We start from the raw sequence: 21133 nt of genomic DNA on the forward strand, positions 1-21133 counted from the left end.
CCGTGGCTCTGGCATCCTCCATCCCTGCAGCCTGGGGCTCCCTCCACCCCTCAGCCACCGAGGAGGGCAATTGTAGGAGTGTGCCCCTAATGACAGCGTGGCAAAACTGGCCTTTGTCCCCCAAAAAAGGAAAGAAGCCCAGAAGTTTCTCTCAACGATTGGGTGAAATGCCACCTCACAGAACCTCAGGGACTTCACCAAAAACTTAAGGACATCTAATTGGATAGAAGCCAAAAAGTCCCGCCTGGCCCATCAGGTAGAAAAGAAGAGAACAAAAGAGCTAAAGTGCTTTTGTGAGGTGTTTTTACCAGGAGCAAACCTCTGCACCTGGCTCGAGTTTTTCTATTTGTTATTTTGCCTTTTATTAAACCTTTTTTGTTTGTTAAACCTTTTTAGCTATGTTTGGGGGCATAAAATAAGCTGAAGTCATCCTGCCTATTTTATGCCCCCAAAGTAACAGCTAAGCTATCCTTGGATGTATTATACTTCTTTTGAGGGCTTATGAGACCTGGCCCAAGAAAAAGGAACATAATAGGGAATGGCAGGGCTGGAGCAGGCTCTGTGCTCAATCTGCCGTGCTGAGATGCTGATGAGTCTTCAGCAGAACCTCTGGGGCACTGTCAGCAAACTCAGTGATTTATTTATTTGTTTGTTTGTTTGTTTGCTCAGCAGCTGGCAGTGCCATCCCTGCACCAAGGTGAGTCAGTGCACCCTGCAGTTGGTTGAGTGACTCCTCTCCTCACCAGGGAGCAAAGCCACGTGGGATGAGTCAGATAGAAAATTAGTTTACTTCCAGATGCTGCAGGGGAACTGATTTTGATTTAACAAGCAGGCAAGAGTGAGGTATCTTGAGTTTTTATTTCAATCCTACTCCACAGGAAACAACATCCACTAGCGTTATCTTCCTTACATTTGTTTGTATTTGACCCAATACTGTGTTAAATATAAAATACTGATTGAACAAAGATGGATGGTGAAAAACATGAGATGCTAAAAAGATCCCTCGAGCCCTCCTGCACGAACATCCTGAATGTTATGAGTCATTTAAAATTAGTATAAAACAGGAGGACAATCCAACAGCTTGCTCTGTGTCCCCCATGCTTTGCAAGGGGAGGATTTAGGAGCAAGAGGAGCCCACTGTGCACATCCAGGCTGAAGGCAGGGTGTGATGTTCCCATCAGAGCCCGGCCATCCACTCCTGCCCGGGTGTCCTGCCCTGGATTTTCAGCAGGAGGCTGAGATGAAGCAGCCTCAGAAAGGTCCTTGTGGCACCTCCCTGTGCCTCAGGAGCCCTTGGGACAGGTTTGGGGCCAAAAGACCACAAATAGCAAAAGTTTCTGAGATAAATCCCTTGGGATGAAGCCTATGGGTGAAACAGGGTGGTGGTCCCTGGGCATCCTCAGCCCTGCCAGGGGACATCTGCCTGTGCTGGGAGTGCTGCTCGCCTGGCCTGACCCCAGGGTGGCTCCCCGTGGTGTTTGGGGACAGGGGGGAGGAGAGATGAAGTTGTCACCGTGCCCCAGGGTGGCTGAAGCTGTCACTGTGCCCAGGACCCCACTGGTCCTGCTCCCCCAGACCCAGTGAAAATTGAAGCAGGGTTTGTGAAGCTCTGGCTGCCCTCCAGGTGCTTCACGGGGTCCTCACACGAGCCCTGTGAGGTAGGTCAGGGTCTTCACCCCCATTTTACAGGTGGGGAAACTGAGGCACGGAGAAGGGTAATGATTTGCCAGACAGAAAATATGACATCTCCCATTCTGGGATCTCTGTATCCTGCTATTCCAGCCCTGGACGTGCTCCATCACTGCTGGTTGCTCACAGCTCGTCCTTCTCCAGCTCTCCACCTGCAGCAGGTGACAGGGCCAGGGCTGGGCTCACAGCAGCTCCTTCACCCCCGTCCCTAAGAGCACCCTTCACCCCAAGGGCTGCTTTGGGGTGCCCTGGGCACAGCCCCCAGCAGCCCCACGCCAGGCTGGGGTGCTGGGTACAGCTCCCAGAGCCTTTCACAGGAACTTTCTACCTGTGGAAGTGAAAACCCAGCAGATATTTTTGCCAGCCTGACAACCACAGCCACAGGAGGGGGTGAGTATCCAGATGCTTCCTCTTTGGTCATTTGCTGCACAATGGCACAGCCCTGGAGAGCCAGTCCTGGGCTGCCACAGGCTGGGGGGCCCTCAGCTCTGCTCAGCTCCTGGAATGCTGCTGGAGAAGCAGGAGATGTGGGATGGTGGCCAAAAATCTTCTCTTGCCACATCGCGCCAGAGGCTGCAGCTGTGATTTATCAGAGGCCAGAAAGAGGTGATGGAAAATTGATTCCTTTGGGGCTGGTGGGGAAGGTGCAGGCTCAGCCCAGCACACACCACGCCCTCCTGGCTGCAGCAGCTCTGCCAGGGGGTTTGGGGAGCAGGATCAGGTGTGGGTTTGCCATTCTGCTGCTCCCAGCAGCTGGATGGGTGTTCCATGTGTCACTGGCCTGGTTAGGCACCCAAAAACTGAGCATCACTGGGCTCTCTCCATCACAGCTCACACCCAGGCTTCGTGTGGATGCATTCCTGCCCTGCAGCAATCCTGGGAATGCCAGAAATCTTTCCAAAAGTGGAATTAAATCTGATGAGCAATAGGTTCATCAGAAAAATGGGAGCAGAGAGGGCAGGTGATGCCTTCACCAGCCCCGTGACACCAGTCCAAGGAGGTTCTCTTCCCTCCCTCTAGGAGAAAGGGAATCCCCTGAAGTGGATGGAGGGAATCTCCAGTCAGGGAGATGCCAGGAGCTGGATCCAGCTCTGCTCCCTGCTGAAGGCACACGTGCAGCAGGGCCTGGGAGCAGGGCTGTGCTTCAGGCTGCCACTGGCACCAGGCTGGAGAGGGAAACCAAGAGCTCCAGGGAGAAAATGTCCACAGGGGATCCCAGGGATGTATGGATGAGTTGTGCACTTCATATTGGCTTAGAGAAAGGGTTTCCCAGTGCTCAGGGACTGGGGTGCCCTGGAAGAGATTCAAGTTTCAATCTCTTGTAAGGCTTGTTGAGTATGGACCATCCCCTCAAGGGCTGGGAGGGAGCTGTTGGTGCTGACAGGACTCAGAGTGATTTAGGAGCCAGTCCAGGTGGTGCAGGGTGTCAGCACATCCCTCTCCACCACTGGGTGTCTGCCCTCGTCCTGACTCCTCCAGTGCCCTCAGTGGCACACTCGGAGCACTCCAGTAGCCAAACCCAGGGTGTCGTAGCCAGGGCCATGTGGGGCCAAGGTTCCCAGCCCCGTGGGATGCTCAAGACCAGGAGAGTGAGCAAAGCTCCCAGCGAGTGGTCACTCCTATCACCCACAGCCCAGCCAGTCACTGTGCTCTGAAACATCTGATTAAAAAAATAAACAGTTCCCGAGGTTAAAAAAAAAAAAAAGAAAAATATTTAAAATCGACCTCCAGGCTCTCCTGTCTGTGCGGGAAGGGCACCAACAGCTGCTGCCCACGGGGCGAGGGGGCGGGCTGGGGCTGTGCCACCGCTGCCCTGCGTGTCCCCAGGTGGCACAAACAAAGTCTTTAAGGCTTCTAGCGGGAGGTTGTGGTGTCCAGCGGGCGGTACAGGTACCTCCAGATGGCGTAGTAGTGGATGCCAGCTCCCATGGCCACGAAGAGGTGCCAGATGGCGTGCGCGAAGGGGATGCGCCCGTCGCTCTTGAAGAACACCATGCCCAGGCAGTAGAAGAAGCCACCAGCCACCAGCTCCAGGAGCCCGTCCCTGTTGGGCTGGGGGCAGGCAGTGCTCAGTGAGGCCGAGGGGTGTCTGCCCTCTCCCCACCACCCCACTGAGACCAGAAGTGGGGTCCAGCTGCAGCTCTGGACTTCCCTGCCTTCCTCCTCTCCAGCAAGGCAGAAGAGACCCAGCAGCCCCAGGAGAAACAGAACTAGATGATCTTAAATGTCCCTTCCAAACCAGACCATCATATGATTCTGTGATCCTACAACTGTCAAACTACAGAGCCCAGGAAGGAAATCTGGGAGAGATGCACGTGGTGCCTGCCGGGCACCCAAAGCACCTGCAAAACCAGGGTGAGCCACGTCCTATCAGGGATGGCTTTATCCCTCACACAGCCCGGAGACTGCACCAACCCACGGGACACAAATTGTTCTGAGTTTTCAAATCCCAGCATGGGCTTACCATGGAGAGGATGACCAAGGCGGGGAAGAAGCCCATGATAACGTAGCACACCAGCTCCACCAGCTTGTACCTGCGACAGACAGAGGGGCAGCTCGGAGCAGGGACACAGGGAGGTTGGGTTTTATGTTTGAAATTCCCACCGCAGTGCTTGAAATTCCACAGGGAAAGGGGTGGCAGCGCCATCACAGCAGGTCCCATGTCCTCATGTGTGGACTGGCTTGGGAGCTGGCACTTGGCGCTCCGGGGTGACACCTGGGGCTTTTGGCTTTTTATTTGGTGCCACCACGTGGAGGAAGCAGCTCACAGCAGCAGTCCCTGCTCCGTGCCCCGGGTCCCACACGCCCTGCAGCTCGGGGCACTCACCGCTCATGGAAGAAGAAAACGTAGACGGTGCCGATGGATGCCATGATCCAGATGATCCAGCGCATGTGGGAGGCCCAGGGACCCAGCTCCCTCAGGTTCAACCTGCAAGAGCAGGGCTGTGGTGAGGTGGGACCAGGGCAGCACCCTGGCCTGGCTCAGCCCCTCGCCCCCGTGGCTGCCCCACCACACAGTGTGTAACTTCAGGAGGCTGAAATCCACAGGGTGTGAAGGTTTTGTGGAAAGGGGTGAGGTACAACCTCGAGAGGAAGCAAAGCCAGAGAGGGAAACTCTATTTGTTGGAACCAGGATGATTTTTTTCCCCTTCAATGGGGCCAGGTGAAGGCCACCAGCAACTCACCAGGGAGCGTAGGAGGCGGCGATGAAGAAGTAGATCACCATCCTGTCAAACATGTGCAGGCAGTGCTCCACAGTCCTGCAGGACACACAGAGGGGTCACAGCACTGGGGGACCCTCTCCCCCTTCCCAAGCAGGCAGGGATGGTACCTGAGGTGCCTCTTCTTCCAGGAGATGGTGTGGAAGATGGTGGAGACAATGAAGAGGCTGGACAAGCCAAAGCCATAGATCCAGGCTGAGATGGTTTCCCACTGGTCATCAGAGAGGATGTAGAGGATGGAGCTGCCGAGGATGCTGGGCAGGATCCAGAACTGGAAGGGGAAGCAAACCTGCTGTTGACTCTCTGCATTTCCACTGAGCAGCTACAATAGAGCCTCCACTTCTCCTTTTAGGTGTTTCTTTAGCTTCTGGTCAAAGCTGCCACCCCTAAGGGGCAGGCAGGCTCCCTCCCTGCGTGGTGCAGCTCCAAAATAGTTTGTCCAGAAGGTAGGGAGGAGGAGGAGGAGGAAGGCACAAGGAGGATGACTGTCTCTGAGTCATCTCCCAGGACTCAGACTGGGAACTGTCAATTCCCAAAAGAAACCCTGATGGGGGGAGAGGTCCTTCCCACTGCCACACAGGCAGCCCCACGGGTACCTGGCACAGCTCTGGCTGTGAAACAATCCATTTTCAGGGAGCTCTGGAAATATTCCTGCCCCACCAAGCCCACTGCCAGCTTCCCCAGGGACATGGGGCCACAGTGGGGGAGAGCAAGGGAGATGCAAATTAATTTCCCAGGGCAGGAGGAGGGAGAACATCCAATCCCCAGGGGCACACATCTGCCTCTGCACAGCCCTCAGATCTCAGTGACTGCCCCAGGGCTGAACAAAGACATTTCTGGGTGTCCCTTGAGGTTCCTCAGTGGATCCCCAGAGAGAGGAGCACCGTCCTCCCTCACCCAGGGACAGGGACAGGGACTCACAGCGTGGGTGGCACAGTTGGCTGCGTGCTCATATTCCGTGGGCTGGTACCTGCAGTTGGACGGGACACGGTGATTCATGAACCTGCAGAGAGAGAAACACACTCAGGGGACAGGGATGGAGCAAAACCCTCCTGGAGGGGTCTGCCCAGGGCCTGCAGCCCTGCCATGGCTCAGCCCTGCTCCAGCTGGCCTGCAGAAGGGACACCAGAGCACAGCGTGTCCATCTGGCTGTCCCCAGGTGCCCAGGTCTTGCTCAGCCATGGCTGAGGCTGAAGCAGCTCCTGGGAGTTGCTTGGAAAGCAGAAGGCAGGAGCCAGCTCTGCCAGCTGCTGTGGGCAGAGGTGGGAAGAGCCCCAGCAGGAACAGGAGGCAGACCTGTGGGACCCCAGCCCGTCCAGGGGTGACACCTTCATGTCACAGCAGCATGGCCAGCTCCAAAACTGGAATCCCTGCAATGCCTTTGGTTTCTTGGTACCACCTGCATCTACCCCCAGGACTGCACATCCCAGCACAGATCTCTGTGGGGCAAAGCCTACTGCCCTTCCTTGGAAACCTGCATCTTTATTTCTGTTTCTCTTAGTCCTAGGAGGCACCAGCTCGCTCTTGGTGTTCACAGGAATGTATTGATTTCACCTGCTGGGCCAAGAGACAGCGATAAAAAACAGTGTCACTGCATTTCTGGGTGTGTAACAACAAATTAAATGTGCGTAACAGCTCCGAGCTAAGCCTCATCCACCACCCTCTTCTGGCAGGAGACAGCAGTGGAGGCTTAACAAAGGGAATGAGAAACAGGGAGGTGGAGAGGGTTCCTTCCCTGCTCCTGAGAATCAGGGATTTCAGGATTTCTCCTGCTGTGGCTCAGGCCAGGGCAGGCTGCTGGGCAGGACCTGGGCTAATTGCTTTGTGACCCTGTTTGCCCCCAGCTCCAGCACCATCTGCAGCTTTTCACAGCTGAGTTGTGCCCAGCAAAGGGGCTCAGGGGCTGCAAGACCTTGCTGCTGGGCACAGGGTGATGCCTTAGGCTGGGATGCTTGGAAAGGCAGGAAATGTCCCCTCTCCCTGTCCCCAAGCCACCCAGGCCTGTGTGGACTCCTCTGCCATCTCCTGCCTGCTTGGCCCCACTGCCTGAGCCACTGCCTGCTAGAACTGAGCCAGGATGGATTAAATAGCTCAAACCACAAGGATTTGGTGTGGGGGAATTGTGCAACCACAGCGGGGTGAGGGGCACCCCAGCAGGTGACAGTGACAACCCACAGAGGGGCCCTGTCCCCAGCCCTGCCCTGCCATGCCTCCTGCCAGACCCTGGCACTGTGGGAGGAGATTCATGGTCCACATCCCCAAAAAATGTCTGGAATTGAGAGGGGGAATGGCCAAGCTGCCACTGCCCTGCTCCCCAAGGACTCACACGGGGTAAGTGGGGGCTCAGCAGGGCTGGGAAGAAGCTGGGCGTCCCTGGGGACAGGGCTGTGCCCAGAGCACTGTCACCTCCACCCCAGGGACAGCAGGGATGGCCTCCCCATCCCTCCTCTCCACAAGGCCTGGCAGGGCTGCCTGTGCTGGAGCCACGTCCCCCTGGCAGGAGGATGTCACTGTCCCCAGCGTTGCCAGGAGACTGTCCCCAGCTCCCCTTCACTGTCTGCTTCCCTTTATTTTCCCTTTTAATAATCAGAAGGAGGGGGGAGAGGGGAGGCCAGACATCCACGTGACGTCACAGTTGCTGAGGAAACACGTTCAAGGCCTTTTCCTTGAATTTATTGATTTTAACAAAGCCTGCTCCATCTCCCTCTGCTCTGGTTGGTGCTGTTCAGAGCAGCAGCACAGAACCAATTCCACAGCCCCCTCCCCAGGGCTGGGGGGCTCCCAGACCCTTTGGGAAGGTTTTCCTGGGGTGCAAATACCCTCCCTAGCTCTGGCACAGGGGTAGGGAAGCCAGGAAGGGCCACCCAAGCCATCTCCAGGTAACAAGGCTGGAGAGCATTTATGTTCCTGCAGCCCAGAGCTGTGCTGGCACCACAAATTCCTGCTTTTCCCACTGGGAAAACAGCCTTGAGGAGCAACCTTTTTTTTTTGACCTGGGGAGAGATTGCTGTTATTTTCTTGCCCTCCTTTCTAGTGAGCATCATCCTGTGGATGGTGGGAAATGGAGCATCACGGATGTGGGACCTGGTGGGTCAGCCTGAGCCCCACTTTTGGGAGCTGCATTGTGTTTTGGGGCTAATTTGGCACATTTCTGTGGTCCTCTGTGCTCTTGCTTTGCCAGGGTGGGAAGGAGGGAAGAAAGGGATAGAGTTAAATTTTTCCTCAGGAGGGCTCATGTGGGACTCTGAGCTCTCCTGAGGGCACCAAGAGAACCTGAATCAGCCACTCCAGGGTCACCTCCCTCTGTAAAAATGGGAGCAGCTGGTGTTGGCACATCTCCAGGCAAGGCAGGATAACTCCCTGGCTGCACCTTATTTCCCAGGGGAGCAGAGGTCACATCCTCCCCTGCTCTCCTGGGATTTTATGGACCAGCTCCTGATCCCTGTGCACGCTGGCCTGGATGCAGGACAGGGGGAGCCCTGCAGCATTCCCAGCCTTACCAGTGTGCAGAACCAGCCTCAAAGCACAGCTCCAGCCTGGACAGACAGATGGACACACTTGGAAACAGCACTTGTGATCCTCGGGTTCAGAAAACCAGGAGCAGCTGCTCACACACCGTGGGTGCTCCAGTGCAGCTCAGCAGCTGCTCCAGGATGGCAAAGTCCAAGAGACAGAGGAGTTCAAAGGCTGCTGCAGAGCAGGAGCAGGAGCAGGAGGGTGTTCATTCCCAGGGGTGGGGTGTGGGAAGCAGGGAGCTGCAGGGCTCCCGGGCACCTTCTCCTCCCGGTGCTGCTCCTGGCACACTCCCACAGCTGGCTGTGTGAGGAGAGGGGGCTGCTGAGGGTCTGGCCAGGGGTTATTCACAGCACTCCCAGGGTTTTTGCCTGCCCTGCTTGTGCCTGCTTTGCCCTGGCCCCTTTCCCAGGGAGGGAGCCTGAAAAGGGCCAGTACAGCCAGGGAAACAATGAGCCCCTTGTCCCTGGGCAGAGTGCAGAGCTGGCTTCCCAGGCCTGCTCCTTTCTCCTGCTCTTTCTCCCACTCTGTTGGGCTTTTTTTTAACATGGCTTTAAGGGTTTTTACTGAGTTTTTAAGACTTTTATCCAAGAACAAAATTCCAGCCAGATCTGCCTGGCTCTTGCTTTGCTGGGGTGGGAAGAAGGGAAGAAGGTAAGAAAGGGACAGAGTTAAATTATTCCTCAGGAAAGCTCATGTGGGACTCTGAGCTCTCCTGAGGGCACCAAGAAAACCTGGATCAGTCACTCCATGGTCACCACACACTCACACAGCCAGGAAAGCTGTGCCCTGCACACACGAGAGGAATGGCCCCAAAGAGACCAAAGCCAGGCTGCAGTTGGGACAGATGAGATTTAGCCCTGCCTTTGACACAGCTCAACAGGCTGGCCTCTGCCACATCTCTTCATGCCCCTCTCACTCCCCTTTCCCCTCTCTCCAAGTGAGGACAATAATTTTGACATCCTTTAGGCAAGCCAGTGGGTGGATGATGTGAGGAGGGTGTAAAATCACCATGAAGATGTGGATGGGGAGGTGTGAGCTGGGCTCTTGAAAAGAGCTGCTCCATCACCTGCCCTCCCCAGGCCTGCCATAAATCTGTGCATGTGTCTGTGTGTCTGGGTGCCACGGGGACAAAGGAGCAGTCAGCAAGTCCAAGGTTATCCCAGGTGACACAAATTTCCCCAGAGCAGCTCACCTCTACAGGTTTCACCTGAAAATGGATTACAAAAGGGCTGGGCTTGCTCAGGAGTTGGCCTAAAGCCTGTGGGGATGGATTTGCTGTGCATTCACCCTCCTGCCCAAGGAGCTGGGGCTTTTCCAAGCTGCGTTCCCTGCTGGGCAGCTCTTGGGATCTGGCTGTGAAGGAAGAGGATTTCTCCCTCCTCTTGTGACTGGGTGTCACAGCTGCTTTTGAAGTAGCAGAGGAAGATCCTGTTGGTGGTCATTGAGGCAGGATTTGCTGGATGCTGAGCAGCAGTGGTGGTAAGTGCTGCTGGGGCTGCCCCTTGGTAGAACAAGCGGTGTGATGCCTGAGGTGTCAGTGGTGGAGCAGAAGTGTCCCTGCAGGGCAGGCTGGCCTCTCACTCCTCAGTGCATGGCCTGGCTTTGCTCTGACAGCCCCAGACTGCACACCCAGCACAGATGTCAGAGGTCCTGGGGCTCGTGCTCACGTGGGAGCTGCTGTGGTGGCATCCCCGTAAGCTGGGCCTTGGCACGTGCTCTGCCTCTGCTCTGGAATCTGGTCATGCTCCAGCTGCATCCCTGCTAAGAGGCTCCAATCCCTTGAGCTGCTCTGTGGTTGTAATTAGCTGAGCCCTGGGGAGCAGTGTGTGCTGGCCTGGCTGCTGTTTGTGCACAGCACCACAGGGCTCACGAGGTGCAGGACCACCAGGAAACCCCCATGGCCCACCTTGAGCCCAGGAGATCCCCCAGACTTTACTGCTCTGTCCAGCCCAGCAGCACTTGAAATCCTGCTTTTCCTTCCTGCCCATCGACATGGGAACGTTCCTCTGGGAAGCAGAAACACCAGGGCCAGCCCTGCCCAGCCCTGCCATCTGCAGAGCCACCCACACGGGCATGGGTGGCACCTGCTGGCAGCTGGAATCCCCCTTGCATGCCCATTCCTCAGTGCCTGCAGGCTCCCACGCACACATATGGCTCTCTGCTTTGCAAAGCTGAGCTGTGCCTGCTGGCAGCAGCTCCTGGGCCAGGGGAGATGGGGCTGGCCTGGCCTTGGGCCCCTCCTGAGATCCAGCCCCTCCCGTGGGAGAGGGGCAGCAGGGCTGATGGGGCAGGACAACTCAGTGTTTGCTGTTTGTCACACTTCCTAGCACAAGGATCTGGCAGGAAATGGAAGGGGTTTTATCTATCATTTCCCTACCTTTCTCACAGGTAAATTCACCAGATTTCTGCAGTACCCACCCAGATTCCCCTGGTGCAAGCCTTGCTTCCACAAAGTGAGTCAAAAGGGGCAGCAGATCAAATCACCATCCATCACCTCGTTCCTCCCTTCCCAGTTTTGCTGGTTGCCAGCACTCTGATGTGTGTGAGCACCCTGGGCTGGCTGTGCACCATCCCCTGGCACTGCACACCCTGAGGAACCACGAGCAAGGGCTGCTGCTGGCTCAGAGGTGCTCCCAGAGAGGGGCCCTGTGCTCAGCCAGCTCTGTGTTGTACCTGAGGTGTCCCCTGAGAAGGGACAGAGGAAGCAACCCCTGACACACCCTGCTGCCTCAGAGGGAGCAGGAGGGACTGTGCTGCTCCTCCCCTGAATGTACCAAGAGTCTGCACAATTCCTTTCTTGCTCAGGGACAGCCACAGGAGGCTCCAAGCCAGGCTGGGTGCAGGCATCGACCATTTCTGCACCCACAAGAGCCCATGCACACCCAGCAGGGCTTGGCTGGTGGTGGAAACTCAGCAGTAATTCCCAACAAGGTGCTCACTGTCCATATTCCCAGCCTGTGGGCAGGGATATTTCTTTTTTTTCCCCCAGCTCTCTATGTAGATGGTATCTCTAACTCTTCCAAGGTAATTCATGACCCTGCAACCACAGCAGAGCTGTTTGTTTATTCACAACAGATGGGACTGGTGAGTGTTTCCCAAATTACTTTCTGAGCTGGGACTTCTTGTTTCATTTGGTACCCATGAGACATCCAACAACAGCTGATTAGTCACAAAATGACTCTGATGTCCCAGGTGTTTGGTGAATGTTGGAAGGACTGTTTCCAGAACTGCAAATCCTCTATTACTTATTAATTTCTTGTTTGGAAAGTCACTGTGCATGTTCCTTGCTGCCTTGAGCAAGGAGCCAGTGGGATAAATCCTGAGCTGGCTCTGCCTCTTTAACTGCAGCAGCCCAAGCAGTGAGTGTGACCATGGATCCTGTGCCTGCTGGCACAAGATTTGGATAGTGTGAGGGCTGGAGCTTTCCCAGCCTCTAGCCCTGGCTGTGGCTGTGAAATACAGGGGCAGGTGAGCGTGTCCCAGGTTCATGAAATCTCCCCACAGCACGGCCTGAGAGACACAGCCAGGCTCTCAGCTGGGATTCCCAGATGCTGCTCAAGTACAAATCATGTCTGTAAATTATTCAGCAAATGCCTCTGGACAGTGAAGGCACAGAAGGGAAATCATGTATTTCACCAGCCTGGCATGCAGATAGTAAGATTTCCATTAGTATTACTTACAACAGGGAGCAGGGCTGTGTCTAATGCTGCTGCTCAGCACAGACAGGAGCCAGCTCCTTGCTCTGACCTGATGATCTCTTTCTGCACAAAATCCTTCCCTCAGCAGCAGCAAACCTGGGCTGTAAACTCAAACAGGAGCACAGAGTTGACTCCACATTCTCCTGAAGGTCAGCACTGCTTGGCTCAGCTCAGTGGTCTCTGACTCATCCCCCAGGAATATGACACCTGTGGTATCTGTTATCCTGAGAGGCTCAGTGTTATCACAGAGAGCCCCTCGGGCTCTGGACTCCCTCTGCATGAAAATGTTGAGTTTGTCACACCTGGAGAGACCTGATCTGTGTGCTTGGCCGTGTCTGCTCTGCCTTCCTCAGACCCATTTCCTGGCAGCAGCATCTCTGGGGACTCAAAACTCCTCGTGCAAGCACCCCTCAGCAGTGAAGGGCTGGAATAAGTTGTGCTTTTTTCCCTTCCTTTCTCTGGGAGTTGTACTTGTTGGCATGGCTTTGTCTCTCCGTGGAGCTGGGGGTGTGGGAAGGGAGGAGGAGGGGAGGCCAGCCTGGCAGAGCCCCATTTCTCACAGCCACTGACCCGCCGGGCTGGGCAGTGCTTGGATTTCCCATGGGTGGTGCTGGCTGCTGCCTCGTGAAGCTGGACACTGCAAACTGTGCCAAAGAATCACATCAGGCTGATATCCAACACCAGCTCGAGGAGGGGAAAGATCATGTGTTTCCCAGGCAGCCAAGAGCCCGTCCTTGCCCCAAAAGCACAAGGCATGGGGCTTGGCTTGCCCACTCATGCACTCAGTGTGCTGCTCCCCCTGTCCTGCTGGGTGCCCCAGCCCTTGCAGAGGATGGAATGGGGCGGTTTGAGTGGATATCCCATCAAAAATGCTGCTCTGAGAGCTTGCTGCCTTCCAAATTCCAAATGGCTCCCATTATGCCCCTGAGCTACATGAGGTAACTCCTACTGGTGCCATTTTAAGAGGGTGTCTGAGTCAAGCTGGCCCCACAAACCGACCAGCATGAATTGGTTGGTAATATCAGCTGATCCTGGTTTTCCCAGGCATTTTGGGGGCCTCTCCATCTCTTGGAGCAGTGCCTTTTGCACTGGGGGGGTCTGCCCAGCAGGTGTTGATGGGGCTGGTGCTCACAAGGTGAGCAGCCCCTGCCTCTCCAGGAGCTTCAGGCTGTGGCATCAACACTGAGAGCGTTTCCCTTCTCACTGCCTCATCCCACGTGGGCCGTGGGGGAAGCAGAGCTCTTGGAAAGCATCTTGGAGTGTGTGGGAGCAGGAGAGGGCTGCTCATGTTTTCATGGCAAAGCAATGGGGAGCAGGTCTTCCCAGTGTGGCTGCTCTGTCCAGGCTGGTTTCCTTGTGTTTGGGGTCTGAGCACCCCCACACTTCCTATTCCTGCTGGTTCTCCTCTTCCTGTCTTGGCCAGAGATGCTGGAATAGTTGAGGAATATCTCCTTGCTCAGTAATTACAGGTGCAGGGAGAAACAAGGAAAGTCTTCCCAGCTGCCTTTCCCCAAATTCAGAGGATCTGGGTTTGAGCAAGTGTAGAGTTCAGACCTCCATCCCCTCATGCTGGTGAGGAGGTGGCAATGCCTGCATTGCAGGCACAGGGAGGTGAGGACAAGCACCTACAGAGGCCCCTGCTCCTGGGCTGGGACATTAATGTGGATTTTCCCATCTGCCCCTCTTTGTGTTGCCCCATGCAGGGCAAGCCAAGCTAACACAAGATTTAGAGCCTTTACCATGGAGAAACCAAAGCTATCAGTTTGTGAGGATGATTCAGTGCCCTGCAGCTCCCAGCAAAGGCCTCTCCAGTGCTGCTCCAGAGATGATGAAGCTGGCCGGATACAGCAGCTCCCTGATTAATCACATTGCCTTCCAATTACAGCTCTGGATGGCCAAGATCTGGGAAGCACTCAATGTCCCCACAGGGAGATACATGGGCAGGAAGGAGCAGACCATGTCTGAGTTAAAACTGGGCCAAAAGAGGGTCAAAGCTGGTGCTGAGGGCCAAGGAGGGTTTGGTTACCAGGTCAGTGTAACCTGACCAATGAGCCCAGTGACAAAGATGCTGCTTGCTCTGGTCTGTTGGTCTGGGAGGGACCCAGCACCGTTTTGGTGAGCTGGGAGGAAGAGTGGAGGGGAGGAATAACCCTGTGGTGGTGGATAAAGCAGGAGAAACCACATCTGCTGGCACTGTGTGCTGTGCTGGTGGCGTGGTTAAACTCAGCCTGTGGGGCAGGAGATGGATATTTCTTGTCAGGGTTGTGAGTGACAGGGAAAGCCTTGCAGCAACTGAGCTTTGAAACCCCATTTCCCCACGGTGTCAGTGATGGCAGAGCCTCCCTGGCCCCACAGCAGAGCAGAACCCACCGAGTTTGTCATTTATAACCACAGCCTGCTCAAATGGCACTGCCTTGCACCCTGCTCCACCACGGGGACAGCCTCTCCCTTGGCTTCCTTCCCCTCTGCCCCAGCTCTGCACCTCCAAAGCCCAGCCAGGAGGGATTTGGAGACAGCCTGGTGCCCCTCCAGCCCTGAGTTTTCTCCTGGCAGTTCACAGAACGTTCCCACATTGATCACGGCTTTTCATCTCTTTGTTCTCACACAACAGGTCTTTCATCACCACACTGGGTTTTATTTATTCCTTTTGGTGGGTGTAGCAATGGCCAAGTTCCTCCTTTCTTGGTCCTGGCTCAAAATTAGATAAAATGACGTGAAAAAAATGAAGCCTGTTCCAGGCTTTTCCTCCACAAGGAAAACTTTGATATTTTTTGGTTTTTTTCAAGGAACACCACAAGCACGGCCACATTCTCTGAAAAGATGTTGCAAGATGTAATCGTGGAATTGTTAAGGTTGGACAAGACCTCTAAGATGGAGTCTGACCATTAGCCCAGCACTGCCATGGTCACCCCTAAACCTTTCCCAGGTGCCACATCCACAAGTGTTTTTGACAACTTCCAGGGATGGTGATTCAGCCAATTCCCTAGGCAGCCTGTTTTAACCTTTCCTAATATCCAATCTAAACTTCTCCTGGTGCAGTTTGAGCCCGTTTTGTTCCCTGGGAGCAGAGCCTGACCCCCACCTGGCTGCTCCCTCCTGCCAGGGAGTTGCGGTCACTGAGAATGTCCCCCCAAGCCTCCTTTTCTCCAGGCTGAGCCCCCACAGCTCCCTCAGCTGCTCCTTATCAGACTTGTGCTCCATTATCCTTCTCTGGACCTGCTCCAGCACCCCACCATCTTCCCTGTGGTGAAAACTGAACACAGGATTTGAGATGCTTCTGCTGCCTTGAAGGACAAGTGCCACCATGAGTCCCCTGGCTTCTGCTCGCCCCAATTCCCACCTCAGAGCACCCCTGGCACAAAGGAAGGAGCAGCTTTAGGGTTTCTTTTGGGATGTGCCCCAGCAGAGCATTTCCATGGAGAGCAGAGCTGGTGTGCATGGAGGGAGGGGGAATGGGGATTATCCCACTGTTATTTTTGAGCACTGGGCTAAGAGGATCTCTGCGATGATACAGGAAGCCCTGGGTTAGCATCACGTGCTGGTGACTTTCTTGGGGTGAAAGCCAAGGGAGCACCCATCTCCTGCTGCCCCCCAGCCAGCCCTGGCACACGGTGGGAGCTGGAGCATTCCCTGTGGACCTGCCCCTCCCCGTGCCCCACAGCCCCTGCCCTGCATGTGGGCACCATCCCCGCAAGGCTCCCCGTAATCCTCATCCCACTTAGCAAGCTGTCTCCAGACAGGACCCCCACGAGGCTGGAGCATGCTGATTCAGGATGAATCAAGCAACAGGTTGGCAGATGGGGGAGGCTGATGTCAGTGGAGCAGCCCCTGATCTGCTGCCCAGATCCCAAAGAGCCTCTGCACCCCTGCCGTGGGGTAAAGTATGATTTTCCTCCTGTTCTGGAGGGTACAGAGCTTGCTCAGCTCCGTTTCCCCCAGCTCTGTCGTTTGCACGCCAGCAGGGTGGGGGTGTGAAAGTCTTGAATTCTCCATTTTCACAGGGTTTTGTACCAGGCACATTGTGCAGATCTGCTGGGTGCCTCCTGCCTCTCCCCCAAGCAAAGGTTATCAGGAGGCAGCTACAGCATTTAAAGGGGCTTTGAGCAAGTGGCCAGGTTTTCAGGCAGGTTTTGGAGGTGCAAGCATGGATTTTCCCCATGGGACACCAGGAAGGAAAGGAGCTGATGGCTGGAGGGGGTCGGAGGATGGTCTCCTGCCCAGACTAACATCTCTCAGGGCTCATCCTGTCTGGAGCAGACAAGAAACACCACCACCACTTCTCTTCACACAAGTTTTTCTCTGCTATCTACCCCTAACAGGACCACAGGGAGTCTGGAAGTGGCAGCACAGAGCTGAGTGCCCTCAGGAGCTGTGCCAGCCCGTGGGACCCCACACAGGCAGAAAAACATCCCCACACAGCCCCAGGGAGCTGGGAGCAAAGCCTGTCCTCGGTGCAGGGCTGAGCACCCCCAGCAGCACCCGGTGCCACCTGCCTCATCCCGGGCAGGTGCTGTCCCCGTGTCACCTGCCAGCTCCCTTCCAAAGCCACATCTGGTCCCGCAGCCGCGCGTGTGGCCGAGTGCCCTCCGACCTGCGCTCAGCAATCCTCAGGTTTCCCCCGCACAGGTAACACCGTGAGGATTCCTGCTACACCTCAGCTTTCCAAACAAGCGCCGGCTGCTGCTGGAAAACCTCCCCGGGGATTTCACGGAGGGAGAGAAGGATCCACCAGCCGTGCACGCCGTGGGGACCCTGTTGAGCCGGCGGGGCCGGGCTGGCAGAGCCCCCCCCGAGGGGGTTTCACCGGGCTCCGGGATCACATCGGTCCCTGCATGGGGGGTTCGGAGCTAGGGGAGTCCCTGGGGAAGGCAGGATCCTGCCGCGGGAGAGCCGCGGTGAAGTTAGACCCAGCGAAAGGCAGCGAGGGATGCTGAGAATCCTGTAGGGATGCAGAAGAGCGGAGAGCCGAAAGCCCAGCCCGCACCTGCCCGGTGCTTTGGGGCACTCGGCACCTTCCGAAGATCCCTTCGGGCTCCATCCCAGCCCCGCCGAGCCCGGGGAGGGGTCGGGGCTGTCCGGGGGCTCCGCGAGCAGCGGGGACCGCCGCACCGAGCGCTTTACCTGGCGTAGCGCGTCTTCTGGAAATCCAGGAGCCGGGACACGAACATCGCGGCGGTGCCATGGGGGTCCCGGGCAGCGGCGGCTGCTCAGCCCCGGCCCGGGGCAGCGGCACCGACTCGGCGAGCTCCGGCGGCCGACGAGGAGAAGGGGCGGCCGGTCCAGCCCAGCCCGGCACGGCACAGCCCAGCCCGGCCCCGGCCCCCTCCCGCCCCCTCGGCTGCTCGGGAGAAGCGACACGAACAAAACAAAGGCGACCTCCGGGAGCGGGGAGCCAGCCCCGCTGCCGCCCTCGGATGTGCAACGAGGAGGAGGAGGAGGGAAAAAAAAGAAAGGGGGGTGGTGGGGAATCCCTTCCAACTCTTCCCGGCCACAGCAACCTGCGCGATCTCCCTCCGCCCCCCGGCAGCTTTAAGCACAGCTAAAAATATCCCCCACCCTCCCCGCTGCCACCCCCGGGGGATCAAATAGCAGCAGATTTGAATTGAAAATGTGATTAAAGCATCGGGGAGGGGGAGAGCGCCGAGTGCCGGCAGTCAGGCGCTCCCCCCAGTCCCCACCTGCTCCCCCCGGCCCCGCTGCCCATGGCCGGGTCCCCCCGAGGGTCCCCGAGGCATCTCTGCCCTCCCCGGGGCAGCGCCATCCCCATGGAGCTGGTTTGTTTGGCTTTGCTTTTATTTATTCGGTTTTAATGATTTTTTTCCCCCATTATTTTCCAGAGGTCCCAGCCGGGGTGGGTGGCTCTGCCTCAGCCCCATCGCTGCGTGGTGCCCCTGGGAGGGGGCACAGCTCCAGCACCCCCCATCCCTCCCTGCTGGGGAGAAGGGGGACAAAGCAGCACGAGGCGAGGCAAGGCAAGCACTAAGGACCCCAAAATCAGCCCATCTCCATGGTAAAGCCTTCACCCCTCCCTCCTCTGCATCACTCAAGTAGGCTCCTACAGGAGGGGACATCCCCAGGGACATCTGAGCTTGGGCAGCTCAGAGAGGGGGCACAAAAGGTGATGGGGGCTTGTCCGGGGGCAGATGGGTGTGATCCTGTGCCAGGGACTGCAGGCACCCTCAGGCCAGCAGCTGAGGGACAAGAAAGCAGAGAGAGGGGTCAGCAGCAGCGGGAGGAGCAGAGCCTTGGTCACCCCAAGAGCCCCTGTCCTTGCTGGAGCTGTGGCAGTGCTGAGGGGGGACAGCTGAGGACACCCCGATGAGAAGGGCTGTATGGCCATTGCCATGGGAAATCCAGCACGCAGCCCTTCCAAAAGCCAAAGCAGACCAAAAGGAAGGAATCCCTTCATTCAAGGCAAGGATTAACCCTGGCACCCTCTGCAAGCCCCTCCAAAAGCAGCTCGGTCCCTCAGGGGTGCTGCAGGTGCAGCTGCAGGGTGGGGTGTCCCCCAGGATACCAGCAGCACCCCAGGATCCAGCAGCAGGTTCAGCCCTCCTGCACAATTCCCCCCGTGGATGGAAGACACCAGTGGGGACCAGGCAGGATCCAGCAGGTGGGGGGACAACAAAATAAACCCCATTTTCAGGAGGATATCTGGGACAGCCAAGGCCTGGCTGAGGGTGGCAGGTCCAAGCTGAGATTCAGAGTGACATCATCCCTGAAAAACTCTCCCACGCTCTGCCACTCAGCCAGGAAGGGTTTTTTTTCAAATTCCTTCCCCAGACGATGGGGAGAGCTGTGGCAGAGATTTTGTCATGGTTCTTGTGCCCTGCTGTACCTGCTCTCTGGGCCTGGAGAGGAAGAAGAAAGGATGATAAATCACATTTACCAAAATAACCCCCATCCCCAAAGCCCCCAGCCCACGGCTGAGGGTGCTGCCAAGGGACACCTGAAGCAAACAATCCATCCCAAAATAGATCCATCTCAGAGGGCAAAAGGCAAATTGAATGAAAAATAAGTTACTATTTTTGAAGCCTGAATCCAGTTGTTATGGCAACCAAAGCCTCGAGCATCGTGCTGGGGAATGGCTCCAGCCCCAGCAATCCAAACCTGGCAGACAGAGAACCACAGGGGCTGCTCCAGGGTGGGATGGGGAGATTTTCACAGCACCTGTACCCCGCTGGGACGTGTCCCCTCCCTGCACAGCAGCTCTCCTTGTTACTCTGCCCACGAGCCCAGCTTGTTTTTCTTTGCTGCCCCATCTCCTGGTGTACTCCCCACCTTGTAAATATCTGAGAAATTGTAAGGGTGTTAAGGAGAAATTTCAGTATTCTGGGGTACCCTGAATGCAGGTTTATTTTTTTTTTAATGTCACCAAAGCAGGGTGGAGTTTGCAGAGTTTTCCTTTAGATGAGGAACGGCTCATGAAGCCCAGGGATGTTTTCTTCCTTCATTCTGATCTCTTCTCACTGGTGACCAGTGACAGGACCCGAGGGAGCAGCTGCAGCTGTCTGGGGAAGTTTTGTTTGGATAGTAGGAAAAAATTCTTCCCCCAGAGGGTGCAGGGCACTGCCCAGGCTCCCCAGGGAATGGTGCCAGCCCCAAGGCTGCCAGAGCTCCAGGAGGGTTTGGACACTGCTCCCAGGCACAGGAGGGGATTGTTGGGGTGTCTGTGCAGGGCCAGGAGCTGGACTGTGATCCTTCTCAGGATTCTGTGATTCCCTGCAGGATTCCCACATCTGGAGATACCTCTGTGCGTTGTCCCCTGAGGAAGGGCTCTGGGGGTGCCAGCAGTGGGGTGTGAGTGCCCAGACCTGCAGGGATGGCAGGGCAGGGCTCTGGGGGTGCCAGCAGTGGACACTGAGTGCCCACACCTGCAGGGATGGCAGCACGGGCTCTCCTGGCAGCACACGCTGTGATCCCATCTCCCCAGGGAGGGACGCTTTCCTGCACATTTTGTACCAACAGGTACAAAAAGAGACAATTTGAGATTAAAATCTGCCATCAGCAGGGGAAGGCTCCCTGGAGAAGAGGAGCTCTGGAAGGGGAGAAAAAGCTGCAGGACAGGTGGGTGTGCTGGCAGCGGGGCAGAGGTGACTGTGGGGTGCAGTGTGGGGACAGGGCTGGCTCTGCTGGACATGGCAGGGGGGGTACAGGGCAGCAGGGAGCTGGGCCACTTGGGTTTGAGCCTTTTGGAGGGGTCTCTGTGCCTTGCAGGCTGGTGAGGGGGAGGCTCCATCACTCCACACTGCTCTGTGAGCCCCACTCGTGAACCCCCTGGAGCCAGACAGCCCCAGAGGCACAAACCCAGCACCTGGTGGCTCATATTTGTGAGATTTACCCTTTTCTGTGCTAATCCTTTGATGCTGATCCCATTTCCAAAAATCGCTTTTTCTGTTCTGGATGGGGTTTTTTTGTTCTTGCTTTTGGTGGGGTTTGTTGTTGTTGGTTGGGTTTTTTAGGGTTTTGGTTTAATTTTTTGTTTGTTTGTTTGTGCGTTTGTTGGTTTTGTTGGTTTTTTTGGGGGGGAGGGGGATTTTGTGGGTTTGGGTTTTTTGGGTGGTTTTTCGGTTTTTGGGGTTTTTTGTTTCTTTTGTTTTTTGTTGTTGTTTTGGGGTTTGGTTTGTTTGGTTTTGGTTTTTGTTTTTTTGGGGTTTTTTTCTTTTGGTCGTGTTTTTTTTTTTTTTTTTTTTTTTTTGTGATTTTGGCTTTGTTTGGTTTTTGTATCCTTTTTTCCCCCTGCAATTTGTGTTATCCACTAGACCAGGATGCTCAGTTCAGCCCAGCTTTGGACACTGCCAGGGCTGGGAGGGCATCCACAACCTGTTCCAGCATCTCTCCACCATCCCAGTAAAGAACTCCTCTGTGTATCTATTTCCCTTCCAATGTGAACCCATTCCTCCTTTCCCTACTCCTACAAATCCTGACCAAGACCCCCTCCAGACACTGAGAGCCCCAACAGCCCCAGCTTTCCTTTTTTTTTCCCGTTTCCCCAAGCCCGGAGCCCCA

General features: G+C 56.0%; 1 protein-coding gene across 1 annotated transcript; it reads right to left on the reverse strand.

Moving 5' to 3' along the window:
- Positions 1-839: 839 nt before the first annotated feature.
- On the reverse strand, positions 840-17621 carry MMD2 (monocyte to macrophage differentiation associated 2). Its single transcript, XM_064389915.1, has 7 exons — positions 17246-17621; positions 5832-5913; positions 5021-5181; positions 4875-4949; positions 4517-4618; positions 4154-4223; positions 840-3741 (listed from the first exon to the last, which is right to left on the reverse strand). The coding sequence occupies exons 1-7, from the start codon at positions 17290-17292 to the stop codon at positions 3544-3546; spliced, it is 735 nt and encodes a 244-aa protein (XP_064245985.1). The 5' UTR covers positions 17293-17621; the 3' UTR covers positions 840-3543.
- Positions 17622-21133: the final 3512 nt, after the last annotated feature.

The sequence above is a fragment of the Passer domesticus genome, chromosome 15 (assembly GCF_036417665.1).
Source record: "Passer domesticus isolate bPasDom1 chromosome 15, bPasDom1.hap1, whole genome shotgun sequence".
Classification (NCBI taxonomy): Eukaryota; Metazoa; Chordata; class Aves; order Passeriformes; family Passeridae; genus Passer; species Passer domesticus.

Excerpts from the sequence above, each read along its gene's own strand:
- MMD2 (XM_064389915.1), bottom strand. The coding sequence starts at position 17,292 with ATGTTCGTGTCCCGGCTCCTGGATTTCCAGAAGACGCGCTACGCCAG. Across the intron at positions 4,619-4,874 it reads GCCGCCTCCTACGCTCCCTG|GTTGAACCTGAGGGAGCTGG; the intron begins GTGAGTTGCTGG and ends CTGCTCTTGCAG. Across the intron at positions 4,224-4,516 it reads GTTTTCTTCTTCCATGAGCG|GTACAAGCTGGTGGAGCTGG; the intron begins GTGAGTGCCCCG and ends TGTCTGTCGCAG.